Raw genomic sequence first — 14,530 nt, forward strand, 5'->3', positions numbered from 1 at the left:
CATAAAAGGCAAGCACACAAGGTAAGTCAAAAGCTCTCTAGAGACAGAGAGGTAATTACACAATGACAAAAGCATCAATTCCAAAATGCACATGCAAAAGCCTGCATCCAGAGGAAGAAAGAGAGCTGGGAGCGTGGCTCAAGAGGTAGATCACCTGCCTAGCAAGCCTCAGGCCCTGAGTTCAAACCCTAGTACTGCCCCCATCCCCCCACCAAAAAAAAAAAGCCCTAGGTAACAAATGAAAAAAGATCTCACGTTAATAACCTTACCTTACACCCCAGCAAGCCCACGTCTCGCTGAAGGAAGGAAATAATAAAGGTTAGTGAGCTACACAACGTAGAGGACAAGAAAACAGTGAAGAATGACACAAACCGAAATCTGATGTTTTCAGAACGTCAGCAAAATTGACAAACCTTTACCTAAACTGACTAGAGCAAAGAGAGAGGACGCGAATAGCTAAGTGGGAATGGACGCGGAGACACTGCCCACCTTACAGATATATAAAGGGTTCTAAGAGAGCCCACCCTAGGAACAGTTGCAGGACAGCACAACAGATGACCTACATAAGATGGACACGTTCCAAGGTACACAAATTACCAAAGCTGACCTCAAGAAGATATTTTTAAAACCTGGACAGACATACAAGAAGTGCAGAGGTTGAGACAGCAATCAGAAACTTCCCAGCAAAGAAAGCGACCAGACTGCCGGGCTTTGCTGGTGAACTCTACCAAACAGCCCAAGAGTAAAGGCCAGTCCTTGTCAAAGTCCTCCAAAACGCAGGCGAGTAGGGAGCGTCGGTCCTTCCGCAGGCCAGGATTAGGCTGATGCCAGGGCAGGGAACCCAGCGACAGTGGGCATCTGTGAGAACGCACAGACCATGTCCAGGAGTGCTGAGAACTGTGGACGTGGACGGCGGGCGCATCCCCTCCCCGGGCGGAATCACCTTCACCGAGACGCGCGCGGGGAGGCGCGGGCGGCCCTTACTGACCCGGAGGTAGACCTTGCCCAGGCTGAGAAAGAGGTGGCCAGGCAGTGCCGCGTTTTCCGGGTCATAGTCCCCGCTGGTCGCCCGGGCCGCGGGCCGAGGCGTCCCCGGGGCCGTCGTCCGTGCGCTGTCGCAGGCTGGGCGCCCGAGACTCGCGCGGAGCGTGGGAGCCACGGAGCGGGCGGAGGGAGGAGCGCGCGGCGCGGGGCGATGCCGGGGGCGCACGAGAGATCGCTGCAAGTGTTAGAGGCGCGGGGACTGCGGGGCGCTGCGGCCTTTCGCCCCCGCCCCTTCCCTCCGCGCCCCGCCCCGCCCCTTCCCTCCCTCCCGGTCCCTCCCGCCCCGCCCCTCCCCTCCCCTCTTCTCCCGCCCCTCCCCGCCCCTCCCTCCCGGTCCCTCCCCGCCCCCAGCGCCCGCCCCGCGCTCGAGCGCCCGCGGGACAGGGCCGCCGGCCCCAGGCGCGCTCCCGTGGCGCTCCTCCGCGCGCGGGGCGGGGTGGGGGGCGGGTCGCGGAGCCGGGTTGGAGGGGGGCGGTGGGATCCCTCCTGCCCCCCGCTCCTCGCTAACTCGTCGGTCAGGGGCGAGCAGGTGCCCAAGGGCTGTCCTCAGGATGGAGAGGACCAGGACTCTCCCGAGGACCCTCGCGCCTTGTCCGCCAGAACGGAGCTGGGGTGGAAGGACCTGGGTTTCCCCCTCCACCCGGCACTGGAGCCCAGCTTCCAGGAGGTCGCCTCCTGCGGAGCTCGGCCGAACCGAACCGAACCGAATGAGAGGGAACGGGGTAACTGGCTGAATCCAGTCCTTCCTTCCCCCCTCGTCTACCCGAGGGACGGGCGGCCGCGGTGACCCGACGGGACAGCCTGTCTGGGATCCCGCTGCCTGCGGGGAGTCGGAACTGGACTGAAGCCTGGGGACCGCGCACGGAACCGGGGCCTGGGCACCAGGGCTGCGGGTGGCGCGGGGACGCAGGTGGCCGCTCGGAGAGCGCTCGCGGCGACACCTGGTGGGCGCGACGGGTGATGCTCAGGGGACAGGATTCTCTGTGTGTCCTTGCTGACCAGGGGCCTTGACCCCTTTCTTTGGTACATTCCTCAATCCCGGGAGATAAAGGCCTCTACAGATACTACCCCCTTAAGCAGCGCATGGCCCCTGGGGGCCCTGGTTGCTTTTAGCTGTCACCTGGGACAGGATGAGGACTGGCTTGCATGCTGGTGTGCGGGGCCCTGCGTCGTGGCTGTGGCTGATAGCACGTGGCTCTGGAGCCACCCTTCCCTGTTTCTGAATCTCAGACTCCCCACTGCCCCTCACCGTCCGTGGCTGCATTACTATTTTGTGTGAGTAACACCCTCATGGGATTTAAAGAGTCAAGCAGCCCCATGCCCAGGTCCTCCCAGCTGCCAACTGCAGGTTCCCACTGGATGGACCCAGCTGAGGCCAAGGCTAGGGTCTCAGGGTCCGAATCCTGGTGCTCCCTCCTGGGGCACAGAGCAGGTGGTGGAGGGTGCAGGGCCAGCACAATACCAGGATGATGGCTTTGCTCTAGGAATCAGCTTCAACAGAAGGCCAGGTGCAGGGCCTGCATCCTACCACATGCTCCACGTGGGCGCTCGCCCCTGTCCACTAAAACTAACATCGGGGCTTCCCTCGTGGGTGTCAGGTCTCACGGTCTCAGGCAGTCTTCTGTCAAATCCCTCCATCTCTGGTTAAGGGTGACAGCCCATCCTTCTTGGTGAGGAAATGGTTTTCAAGTAGGCATGTTTGCACGTTTGTCCCTCTGCACTTGTGTTTCACTGTCTGTCCAGTACATCATTTCATGGAAGCAAATGTGCATGTGGCCTACCGGGGCTCGTAGCCCTGAAAGGCTCACACAAAACTCGCAGCTCCATACAGCCTCCCTCTCCCCACACCTTTCCTAGGGTTTCAGCGCTTTCTTCTAAGGCTTTATTTGAGTGTGGATCCCAGAGGATGCGTTAGAAAAGCTACTGAGAGTGATCAACTACCTCAGCAAGGCTGCAGGACACAGCTCAGTACACAAGTCAGGTGGACTTGGAATGTGCGAGTGGTCAGTGATCAAGGCATGAAGAAAAACTTTCTCCACAACAGCATCCCAAGAGGACTAAATTTAACAAAAGACCACAAGACGTGTACCCTGGAAACTAAAAACTAAAATGGCTGAAATTCAAGCTCTGTTTAAATGGAGAGGCATCCCGTGGTCACAGACACTGAGATTCTGTTTAAGTAGAAACTCCCAAGTGACCCATCTATTCCCATGCAATCACTGTCAGAACCCCCGCCTTGGGACGGAAACTGATGATCCTAAAATTTATGTGGAAATGTGAAAGACTTGGAAACACCCCAAACAGCCTTGTGTGTCATGGGGTTGGTGGATGAGGTGCTGCCTGGTGGAGCCGTGGTGAAGGGTAAGGGAGGTAGACAGGGTGGCTGGCACAGACCTCAGTGAATAGAAGAGATTTCCTAGAATTTCACTACAAAACATATTGAGCAGTATGATCCATTCTTTTCTTCTTTTTACCATGATAAGAAAATGCAGCTCCATACTCCTCCACCAGGTGAGGGAGTTGAGGCTCTGACCAGGTCACCCAGGGTGTCCCCTGCCTAATCCTCAGAGGGGAGCTGGGCTTCAGGGACATGAGATGAACTGTCGACACACAGTGAGCAAACCAAAGACCTCAGACTGTGATCAAACCCAGCACTCTGTCTGTAAGGAGCAATTATGCAGAACAGGATATTTTTGGCAAATATTTGTTGAATGTAGGAAGTCACAAGAAATCACCAATCCAACCCTAGTGACAAGAACAATCTGCTTAAGCTACAAAATGATTGTAACCTGCCAGGGAGCTGAGAATGCAAACAAAAACAAACCTAACTGAAATAAATTCCAGAAAGTGATAAGCCAGGAGTCACAAAAGTTCTATCCTGCAGGTGAAGAGGTGGAAGGTGGAGGACCTGCCATGGATGGGGGAAGGGAGACCAGTCACACTGTCAACAGGCCTGCTTGGCGGGGGATGGTGGTGAGGTGGAACCCCCAGGAGCTCTGGCCACAGGGTAGGGTGATATGTTAGTCGGGTTTTCAGCATTGCAACAAAATACCTGAGGAAAACAACTTAAGGAAGGAAGGATTCATTTTGTCTCACAATATCAAAGGTCTCAGCCCAAGGTCACTTGGCTCCTTTGCTGCTGCGCCTGTGTGTGGTGAGGCAGACCTCATGGCGGAGCATGTGGAGGAACAAAGGTTTTTTTGGCAGTAGGGGATGGAACTTGTAAGGCCAGCGCTCTATCAGTTGAGCCACACCCCAGCTCTTTGTTTTTCAGATAGGGTCTTAAGCTAACTTTGCCTGAGCTGGCCTTGAACTCCTGTCTCCATCTCCCAAGTAGCTGGGATGACAGGTTTGTGCCACCACACCAAGCTGTAGTCTAAAGTATTAAATGGAAAATTACAGAAACAAACAATTCGCGAGTTTTAAATTGTGCACTATGCTGAGTGCTGTGAAGGAACCGACACCACCCTGCTCCTCCCTCCCTCCTGGGACATGAACGTCCCTTTGTCCACGTGTCTACTCTGTAGACACTGCCTTCCTAGGAGTCGTCTCCGTTATCCGATAGGCTAAGTGCTGGGGTCAAGTGACCCTTATTGCCTTCCTGGTCCCACAGTGCAAGCGTAGTGAAGCTGGCGATTCAGGTGCACCACAGAGAAGCTTCCTTTTAGTGAAAAGGTCAAAGCTCTCGACTCACCGCTAAGATGCCCAGTAAGCATGGACCGTCCATCTGTGAAATTGTGACAAAGGGAAAAAGAATTCCTGCTGGTTTTGCTGTTGTGCCTCACGCTGCACAAGTTCCGGTTGCAGCATGGTGAGCTCTTAGGATGGACGAGGCATGGAACCCGTGTTGGGCAAACAGGAAAGACCTTAGCACCAACTGAGTAGGAGCAGAAGGGCAACGCTGCTCCTAGCCCAGCTGTGGTGTCACCAAGCCCTGGGTCTTCATGTCGATGGTCAGACCAGAACTGATGGAGAAGAAATTCTGCATGGCTTTAAAACCCCAGTGTGGTGTCTGATAAATTGAGGTGTGAGCATTTTCATCAGTAGAAGAACTACTAAGTGAAAAAGGGTCTCTTTCCACATGTGCACCATTCAAACTCAGTTTTCACAGCAATTTTAATAAGTAAAAGAGAGCAAACGACATCCCAACAGGGGTAAACCTTCCTAATCTCACTGACATGACTGACTCCTTCCTGTCACTCATGCACATTCTGTCCTGCTGCCTTGAGGCACTGGAAGAAGAGCTCAGGTGTGAAGTCTGGCTCCACACACCATCTGTATTTTGTGCTCTTGAGAGGACTAAACAAAGGTACAAACCAAGAGTAACTCTCACTTACTATAGAAAGTCAATGCTCGTTCCCGTCCACGTACAAGACAAAAGTAATTTGTGTAGTTGGCTATGCATCTATACCTGGTATTCTCACTTCAACTGTAAACTCTGACAGCATGGCTGGCTAGTGTCACCAAGTGTCCCAATCATGGCTGGTAAAGAGGACTTCATAGCACCATGGCATTAGAAAGGCTACCTAACTCGGCCAGTTGGGGGCTAGTTCTGTCAGTGTCAGTGCATGAATTCCCTGGCTCCTACTTAAAGCTGAGAAGCCCTGTGTACGCCACCCTGTCACATCACCACAGGGTTCAGGGTGCTCTCTGAACAGAAGCGATGAAGGCAAGTTAAACAGCGCAGAAGCCCCATAATTAGGCAACCTCCAAGGGAGGGACAACTCAGAAATCCGCGGTCATCAGCATCACACAGAGGAGACACAGCGAGGGAGCACTGGTGTTTTAAGAAGACAATTTGGGCAACAAAGTCACAGCGTGCTGGGTTTACTTACCATATTGGGATGTGCACAGCCCTGACATCACCTAGCAAACAAGTTCAAACCCACCACCTTGCTTCTATACCTAGGGCAGAAAATTTAAATTCCCTGGCTCATTTAGTAGTAGCCTGACAAAAGAGAAACAGAACTGAGCTCTTCATTCCAGTGGCAACAATCTCATATTGCCTGAGCCTGGGGAAATGCAAGGAGGTAAGTGATCTGGTGGCCTGGGGTACGGGTGACCTGGTACCACACACAGAAGCCCACAGCAGGTGGCTCCAGTGAAAGAAATGAAGCCAATCTTGCTGGAAGCTAATGCCACAGTCCCTCCCTAGATGCTGTTTACGCAGAGGAGCATCACATGGGGACCAGAGGGCTGCACCCCAGTGATCTCTAACAGTCTATCCGTGCCAATGAGATACTGACTGATCAGAAGAGTTAGTAAAATCCAATGACTAGTGGGCCAGTTCTGAGACACAGACACTCTAGCATCAGTTCTCTCTCTCTCTCACACACACACACACATACACACACACACACACACAAACACACACACACACACACAAACACAAAATATATTTTTTTTTTTGCAGTACTGGGGCTTGAACCCAGGGCCTTCACCTTGAGCCACTCCACCAGCTCTGTTTTTTTGTGTGAAGGGTTTTTTTTGAGATAGGGTCTTGCAAACTATTTGCCCGGGCTGGCTTTGAACCATCATCTTCCTGATCTCTGCCTCCTGAGTAGCTAGGATTATAGGCGTGAGCCACTGGCACCCAGCCACACACACACATCCTTTGACCTGCTCCTCTATCTGGATTCTTACCTCCCTTGATTCAGTCTTTTCTCGGCCACTTTGCTAGAAACACGGAGACATCTGCACTTCCTGTACACTAGCTGTACACGCATCTTGCCCAACTGGGGCCTGCCATCGAGCCATTGTTAACAAACACTTGGAGTATTGATGAAAATTTGGTTTGAAGTACAACAAAAGGCCCAGAGTCGGCTTTCCATCCCCATGATTAGATACCCACAATAATTAACTTACAAAAATAAAGATTATTTTGGCTCATGGTTTTAGAGGTTCTGGTCCATGACTGGATGGACCCAGTGCTCTGAGGCTCTGGTGGGTATCAGATGGCAATGGCAGCAGCACATGTGGAGCCCATGGCTCACCTCACTGCAGGAAGCAGCAGAGGAAGAGGAAGGGCCTGGGGCTCCACAACCCCTTCAAGGATACACCCCAAATCACCTAATGTTCTCTCACTCAGCCCCACCTCTCAAAGGTTCCACCACCTCCCAATGGTGCCACCCTGGAAACCAAGCCTTTGGAGGACACTTAAGATCCAAACTACAGATGCACCCCCTTTTCTTTTAGATTTTTATTTCAGATTGATTGATGAATCAGCAAATCCATACACTCCTGTAGCTACTGCTGCAAATCCACACATTGAACTTTTCTATTGCTGCAAGATGTCCCCTCTGTCCCTTCCCAAGCACATCCCTGGGCAGTCACTGGTATGCTTTTTGTCACTATATGTTGGTCTTTTCTAGATTTCACACACACACATGAACATACAGTGGTACGTACCTATTTGGCCTGGTGTCATTGTGTGACATAAAGATCTTGACATTTCCCTGTGTTGTTGCATTAGTCAGTGGTTCTGTCGTTCTCACTGCTCAGTACAATTTGGCTGAATGGATACGCTGTACTTTGGTTTATTCAGTCACCTTCTGCCAGACATTTTGGGTTCTTTTCCACTTGGGGCTGTAATGGTAAAGCTGCCTTTCACATCCACGTTAAATGTCTGAGGTATATGCTGAGGATCTGTCTGACTTAATCAAGAACTGCCACAGTGCTCTCAGCTCCTGCCAATAACGCAGGAAACTTCTGTTGCTCTGCATTCTTACTGACTGCATCGTCAGTCTGAATCTCACCACTCTGATGGGCGGTAGTGCTGTCTGTCTTTACTTTGAAGCCCCAGACACCTAACCATGCTAAGATCTTTTTATGCTGCTAATTTGGCCAACTGCACACTTTTATAGGCTAAGTGCAAAGTGTCTGCTCAAATCTCTGACCTTTTTTTCTTGCAGTAGTGGGGTTTGAACTCAGGGCCTCACACTTGTTAGGCAGGTGCTCTACCACTTGAGCCACTCTGCCAGTCTCTTTTCTGTTGCGTATTTTCAAGATAGGGTCTCGCAAACTTTTTGCCCAATCCTAATCTCTGCATCCTGAGTAATATGGATTACAGGTGTAAGCCACTGGTGCCCAGCTCTGACCCATTTTTCACTTGGGCTACCTTCTTTCTGTTGACTTGTAAGAATTCTCAAATACAGCCCTGTGTTTTAAATATCTCAAACAGTTCACCCCATCTGTGTCTTGCAAAATGCTCTCTTTAAAGACACTTTTAAATTCCAATGAAGAACAATTTGTAGTTATTTTCTTTATGAATCAGGATTTTTAGATGCCAAGAAATCTTTGTCTACACCCCAGATGGTAAAGGTTTTCTCCTACATTTCCCTCTAGAAGTCACATAGTTTTAGTTTTACATAATCCATCCGAGGTTAATTTTTGTTTAAGATTTGAGGTAAGGTGGAGATTGTGACAGGACCATTTTCAATAGTTTGAAATTAGATTTCACATAATACAGTACTGAAGCATTTTTAATATTGCCCTTAAGGTAACATGAAAAAGAGGTTTAAGTATTTTTTCTCACGGAGATGTTCCTCCCATCTACAAATACTCGTAAGAGAATGACTGCAAGGGTCTGCCATCAGGAAATGTGTGAAGGTGGAGCCTGACAGGAGGTTAGAAAGGATGGTAAAGTTGCCTAAACCCACAGTGCACGCAGCTTTCTGATGCACCTGGTCCTCTGCAGCCAACTGTGGAGTGCGTCCCCCCAGACACCATGGGCCCAGAGCACTCCAGCCCCACAGGCTGGGAAAACACCTTTTAAAGTTCCACAACTGAAAAATGATGAAACAACACGAGGCAGGAAAACGCCAGTGAGCAAGAAAGTTAACTGAGGTTAACTGTGTCATCCAAAGGTCTCTTGGAGGGAAGTTCGAGTCTGACGTCAAGAGTCAGCCTTGGCTCACCTCTCCACGGGTTGCGAACCACGGCGTCAAGGACGCAGTCTACCTGCTGCTTGCCGTCAGCTGAGGCTACACAGGTGCCTGCTGCTGCTGTCTCCTTGTCCATCTTCTCGTCTCTGGGCTGGGGAGGAAAGCCCTGCACTGGTCCTGGGTGCCAGCAGATGTCTTTCAAAGAATTGAGAATGTAACAAGGAAAACCCACAGCAGCAGGGCTAGCCTCAGCAGCCTTTCTGAGTGATGTCTAGGCCCGATGACTTGGTGATTTCCAAAGTTGTGAATACCTGTTCACAAGGAAGAAGACACAGCAAATATACATTAGACGTTACTGTTGCTTTAAGAGGACACGTTCAGAATGTTACACTTACACTGCTGTTTAAGATAAATAGAACAATAACTAATAAAAAATCTCTGACAATGATTTAAAATAGCTTTGCAACCCACACCAGTGGAAGCCCACTGAAAGCCCTGCTCTACCTCCCCACACGTGGGGTGGATTCCGATGGTGTCACTGAGCAGTTGTTTCGTGAGCCCACATTTCATTGCGGCTGCAAATCCTTGGGTAATTTCACCAGCATTCGGTCCAAGAACATGAAATCCTACCACCCGATCCTGCATGGGAACAAAGCAAAGAGAATCCTTGTCGGTTAACGGTCTGAGCAGGATTCTACTTGCTGCAAGCTCACAGTTAAAACTTCTGGCATCGCCCACAGGAAAGGAACTCTAATGTGGAACTGAGCAGAGAGCATCGCCACTTAAGAGCACACAGCAGGAACTGTTCAACGAGCCAGCAAACGCACATCTAGCGTCAACGTGCACTCGGGTTTGCTGAACGAGCAATGTGCCCGCTGCGTGGAGGAGTTCAGCAGCATAATGCACATTTCTGACTTCTGCTCAGACAATGGTCCACGCCAAACAACAAATCTGAATTCGTCCAGGAGTAAGTTGTATTGGAACGTCAGAGACTGCCAGCCCAGTGAGCGAGGCACCCTGCACCTAACACTCAGCAGAGACCAAGAGGCTGAACAGGGCCACTGCCCAGCGCTGCACGCGGGGAGGTCCGGGTACGGGTGAGGGGCAGACCCACTGCAACGGGAACAGGACTTGCAGTCAGGTTCCAAGTGTGCTAACAGTGAGCCCAAGGCCGTCTGTTGTCGTTTTGATCTTCAACAGTAAAAGTGTACAGAAAGAAGGTGAAGAGAAAGAGGACCAGTCCACATCTTCCCTAAGCAGACGCTGGACAGAGCCACGGGTCAGAGCAGAGAGCCTCAAACATCTGCTGGGGGCACTCAGCGGGGAGCTTCAAGAGCAGGTGCCACTGGGCTGGGGTGAAAAGTGCAGCAGCTGCCAGGGCCCAGCGAAGGGTGCTGAATTGGAATCAGAGGCACTGCATCCTACAGCAAAGCAGAACAGGGTGGGGACAGGCCCAGAGAAAAGCGAGGATGTCTGTGAAACCTCCGCTGATCACTGAAAATGGAGGCAGGTCCCGTGTCAGGGCAACCTCGTTCACGACTTCTTCCAGGTAGCTGGAATAAAATGTTTCTGTTTTATAAGTGTAACGCTGACACTCAAGAAATGGACATCCGGTGTCTCTTTTTCAAAAATGGAGGACAGGAAGGTAAAACAGGTCCTGTCTGGGGGTTGGTACCATCAGAAGGAGGAGGAGGATATAAGGAAAGGGTGTAGGAGGGTGAATATGGTGGAATATGATGTGCTCATGTATGAAAATGGAAAAATCAGACCTGCTGAAACTATTCCAAGAATGGGGAGATAAAGGGATTTAAAGGAGGGGGTCAATTCAGTATGATATATTGTAAATGTCAAAACGTACCCAGGTACAATGGAATTGAGATTAAACAACAAACTAAATAAGAGAAAAGCACATCGGGGCTGGGGATGTGACTCAGAGGTGGACTACTGAGCCCTGGGTTCAATCTCCAGCCACACACACACACACACTCTTGCACACAGAGGAAATAAATGGGTATTAGGATGGAGGATGGGCAGTGGGCAAGGGGACCTGGTGACAGGTGACCCCAGCCCTCTCTCGTCAAGACAGCAGCTGCTCACAACTGCCTGTTTTAACCTATTTTAACCTCCAAAATCTTGCCCCCAGTTAAGAACACAGCCACCACAATGAACACTGGCCCTTGGGAACATGGCTGAGAGCCTGTCCCAGCTTGGCAGTGTGTCAAGGCCACAGTGACCAATCTCCCCAACTCTGCCCCGCAGCAAGTGCAGCTACCGAGCCCGAGCTAATTGGCTGGCGGCAGGGATAGTGTTTTCTGTTATACACAGACACGTGAGAATTAAACAAGACAATGACTTCCTTACTGGGGAGATGTCATGTAAACATCGGTGGTTACTGCTCATATTATCTGTTTATAAATTTTATTTGCCCCGATAGAATATAAACTTTTGTTTATATTCTGTGATGCTGGCCATGGAACCCAGAGCCTAGTGCATGGCAGGTGAGCATCCTACCACTGAGCTGCATCCGCAGCAGATTATAAACTCTTAAGAAGAGAGGAACCAAGTCTTTGCACGGCTTTCTCCACTCGTTTACTCTTTACAAAGCAAGTCGTCCACGAGCTGCTCCCTCCTCAGTAATGGGGTGCAGTGGAGCAGGTGTCTTTAAAGCCTCGCTCCGTCAGCACCGGCTCTTCCCGACTTCTCTCGTGAGCCTCTCCTAAAGTTTCCACACACATTCGGTCTCTTCATAAAACACGTGGACGCACCCCACTCACTGTGCTGCGAGATGACAACACATTCACCTTTGTAGTTCTAAACTACCAACGAACCACTGCGCAACAGGGATGGCTCTGGGAGACACTCCCAGTGACGCATCTAGAGGTACTGGTGAGCCCAAAAGAACCTGCTGCTGTCCACCTCTGCAAACATATTACTGACAACACTGCAGGAGATCCCGTCCTGAAAGCTGCCTTTAAAAGCATCATAAAAATCCACACACGGGAATAAAAGCCACATCCTAAAATGACATCATGTTGGACTGGGGATGTAGATCAGTGGTAGAACACATGCTTCACAAACACGAGGCCCTGAGTTCAACCCGCAGCAGCAATAAATAAGTAGGAATAAAATTACTGCACACAGTCATACTACGTACACTGTCAAATTTGTTACAGATTATTTTTGCGTAGCAAGTATTGTTGTCTCTGCCGGCTACTGTCCACTCAAGAGGCCAGAACAATGTATGGTATACCTAGAAGACAAGAACAGAGAGAAAAAGGCCAAGATTATCGTTAGGAAACCATCCCTCAGGGCTGGAGGCGTGGCCTGAGGTAGAGCATCTGCCTAGCAAGAGTTCAAACCCCAGTATAGCCAAAAAAAAAAAAAAAACCAGAAAAAAGCTTCCTTAACATGCTCTTTAATTTTAAAAAGGCAGCAGTGTCTACAATAGCTTTCAGAAATTTGAAGTTCGATGACCTCAGCTTGATATATTGGATGTGAGCATTGGCACTGAGCTCTAGAAATGTCAGCTGCACAAGTTTGTTGACAGTTTTGCTCAGCTGTCAAAAAAAAATTCTATTAACTAAATCCAGTCTTCAAACGCTTTGAGTACTCCCAATGTAAGGCAACACATCAGGCTCTGTGTGTGCTGGAAAGTAAAGCCTGAGACCCTGACTACAGTCATATTTGCAAAATCTAGGACAAGTTCAAGATCAGAAGAGTTCCAGCCATTCAGAGCCTAAGCACAGTACCTTTGCTGCAGGCAGCAGGGCTCACACTCAGGTTCTCCTGCTCCCCAGCCCTCGTGCCAGAGCCCTGAGTCTACCTCCAAGCCTGCTTAGTCTGGCTCAGTCCTAGGAAGCAAAGCAAGGCACAATGGGCCTGTCCCCGACTTTCCTCTGAGTCTCTCCACACAGGGCAATGAGCTAATGCTTGGTGACTAAAGAAAAATGCATTCAGAGCTACAATCCACTAGGGATGTGTACAAATTTTTTTAATTGCAGCCAGATGCAACCATTGTCAATGTTAGGGAGGCATCCATTGCTTATGTTTATATAGTTAGAGTGAAATTTTTATTAAAAAGGTATGAGGGTATATAGAGTTACTCATAAAATATATTATATATATATATATAATTTATTTTAATGGAAGAGAAAGAAACTCTTCTACTTACATTAATACAAACTTCTTAATCTCTGTTGATATTAAGATAAGAAATGTTTCCCTGAAGCTACACTTGTGAGGTCTGGAGAAGGTGGTGAGAACTGCAGGAAGCTTCTGCATGCTTGTGAAGCTGCGAGCTCCTGCTTTGGCCTGTGCCTCTGTGGAGAGCAGAAGTGGCTCTCAGACTTCCTCCATCTCTTTCCACTCCATTCCTGGGGTTTGGAAAACATGTTTTCTTCCTTCTACTATCGTGAAGACTTTAATCAAAGAGGGCAGGAAGTATGGATCCAACTTTATTCTTGCACTGGAAGCTACCCTCTTATTCCAGCACCTTTTAATGGTCAGTCTGTTGTTCCCCATCGATGGAAGCCAGTACCAGTTTTGCATCTTAATTCTCATGAGCATTTGGATCGGTTTTTGTTTCCAAAAGCCCTTTCTGTCCCTCTATGCTGCAGGGTAAATGTGAGCTTCAGCGGGAGCTGGCCTCCCCATGACTCTTGCTCACATTCTTCCTATTACTGCTTCTACGTTTGAGTTTTGGTCCTTTATCAAATTACACATAATTGCTAGACGTTATTTGCAAAGCTCTGTCGTAAAGGCAGTGATCTCTGCAGCCATCACTTTCACCTCTTCTGCTCAATCATTTTGGTATTTGCCCCAGGTACATTGCTACTGCTGGACTTTCTGTTTAGGGCTGTGCTTCCTGACTTGCCTCCACCGCACACTCAGCCTGCCTGTTCCATACAGTTGCACTGTCAGATAGACAATCACCAAAGTCATAACAGCTATCCACAGACAACTGGAAAGCTGCACCCTCGCTTCATACACACCACACCACACCACGCATAAACTGGCTCTCAGACCTCAATGAAAGAGCCAAAATGATTTTTGAAACTTGGAAGAATGCAGGCATTTGTCTTTGTAACTTCGGATTAAGCAATGGTATCCTAAATGTGACATCAAAGAAAAATTGACAAAATAATAAGCTAGGGAAGGAGATGGATTCAAGATGGAGGTGTGCTGGTAGCTCCAAACTCTGGGGCTCCCACAAACCTGAAGGAACATGGAAACTGAGGGCTTGGAAAGACACATCCCAGGTCCCACAGGCAGTGAGAACAGAACCCTGCCTCAGCCCAAAATGAGTGAAGCAACAGAATATGCAGAGAAACCTTTGCAGGTTTGCACTTCCCCGGCACTAGGGCTGAACACTGGCACCAGAGCTGAGGTGGGAGCTGGGAGAGATGAGACCTTCAGCACAAGGACCACATGGAGAAGGCCGGTGCCCATAGGACAATCTGCTGAAGAAAGCTGTGGGACCAGTGAGCAGAAGTGGAGCCACACAGTACTCTGGGCCGGAATGAAAGACCACTCTGGAGCCAGCAGTGAACTTCCCAGGAGTGTGCAGGACACCTCCTAACACACACACACACACACACACACAC

At 49.8% G+C, this 14,530-nt stretch overlaps 1 protein-coding gene across 2 annotated transcripts in view; it reads right to left on the reverse strand.

Moving 5' to 3' along the window:
• Window positions 1–4,609: 4,609 nt before the first annotated feature.
• LOC109679149 (thioredoxin reductase 3) overlaps window positions 4,610–14,530 on the reverse strand; it is a 56,267-nt gene continuing 46,346 nt past the window's right edge. Inside the window, exons 13-15 of one of the 2 annotated variants that reach the window (XM_074044566.1) lie at window positions 12,082–12,177; window positions 9,432–9,566; window positions 4,610–9,238 (exon numbers count right to left, since the gene is read on the reverse strand). In XM_074044566.1, coding sequence (XP_073900667.1) covers window positions 9,176–9,238; window positions 9,432–9,566; window positions 12,082–12,177 — 294 coding nt within the window. In that variant the 3' untranslated portion in view covers window positions 4,610–9,175. The remainder of the gene's footprint in view (window positions 9,239–9,431; window positions 9,567–12,081; window positions 12,178–14,530) is intronic. The other variant, XM_074044565.1, reaches the window with a different exon arrangement.

Source organism: Castor canadensis, chromosome 10 (assembly GCF_047511655.1).
Source record: "Castor canadensis chromosome 10, mCasCan1.hap1v2, whole genome shotgun sequence".
Classification (NCBI taxonomy): Eukaryota; Metazoa; Chordata; class Mammalia; order Rodentia; family Castoridae; genus Castor; species Castor canadensis.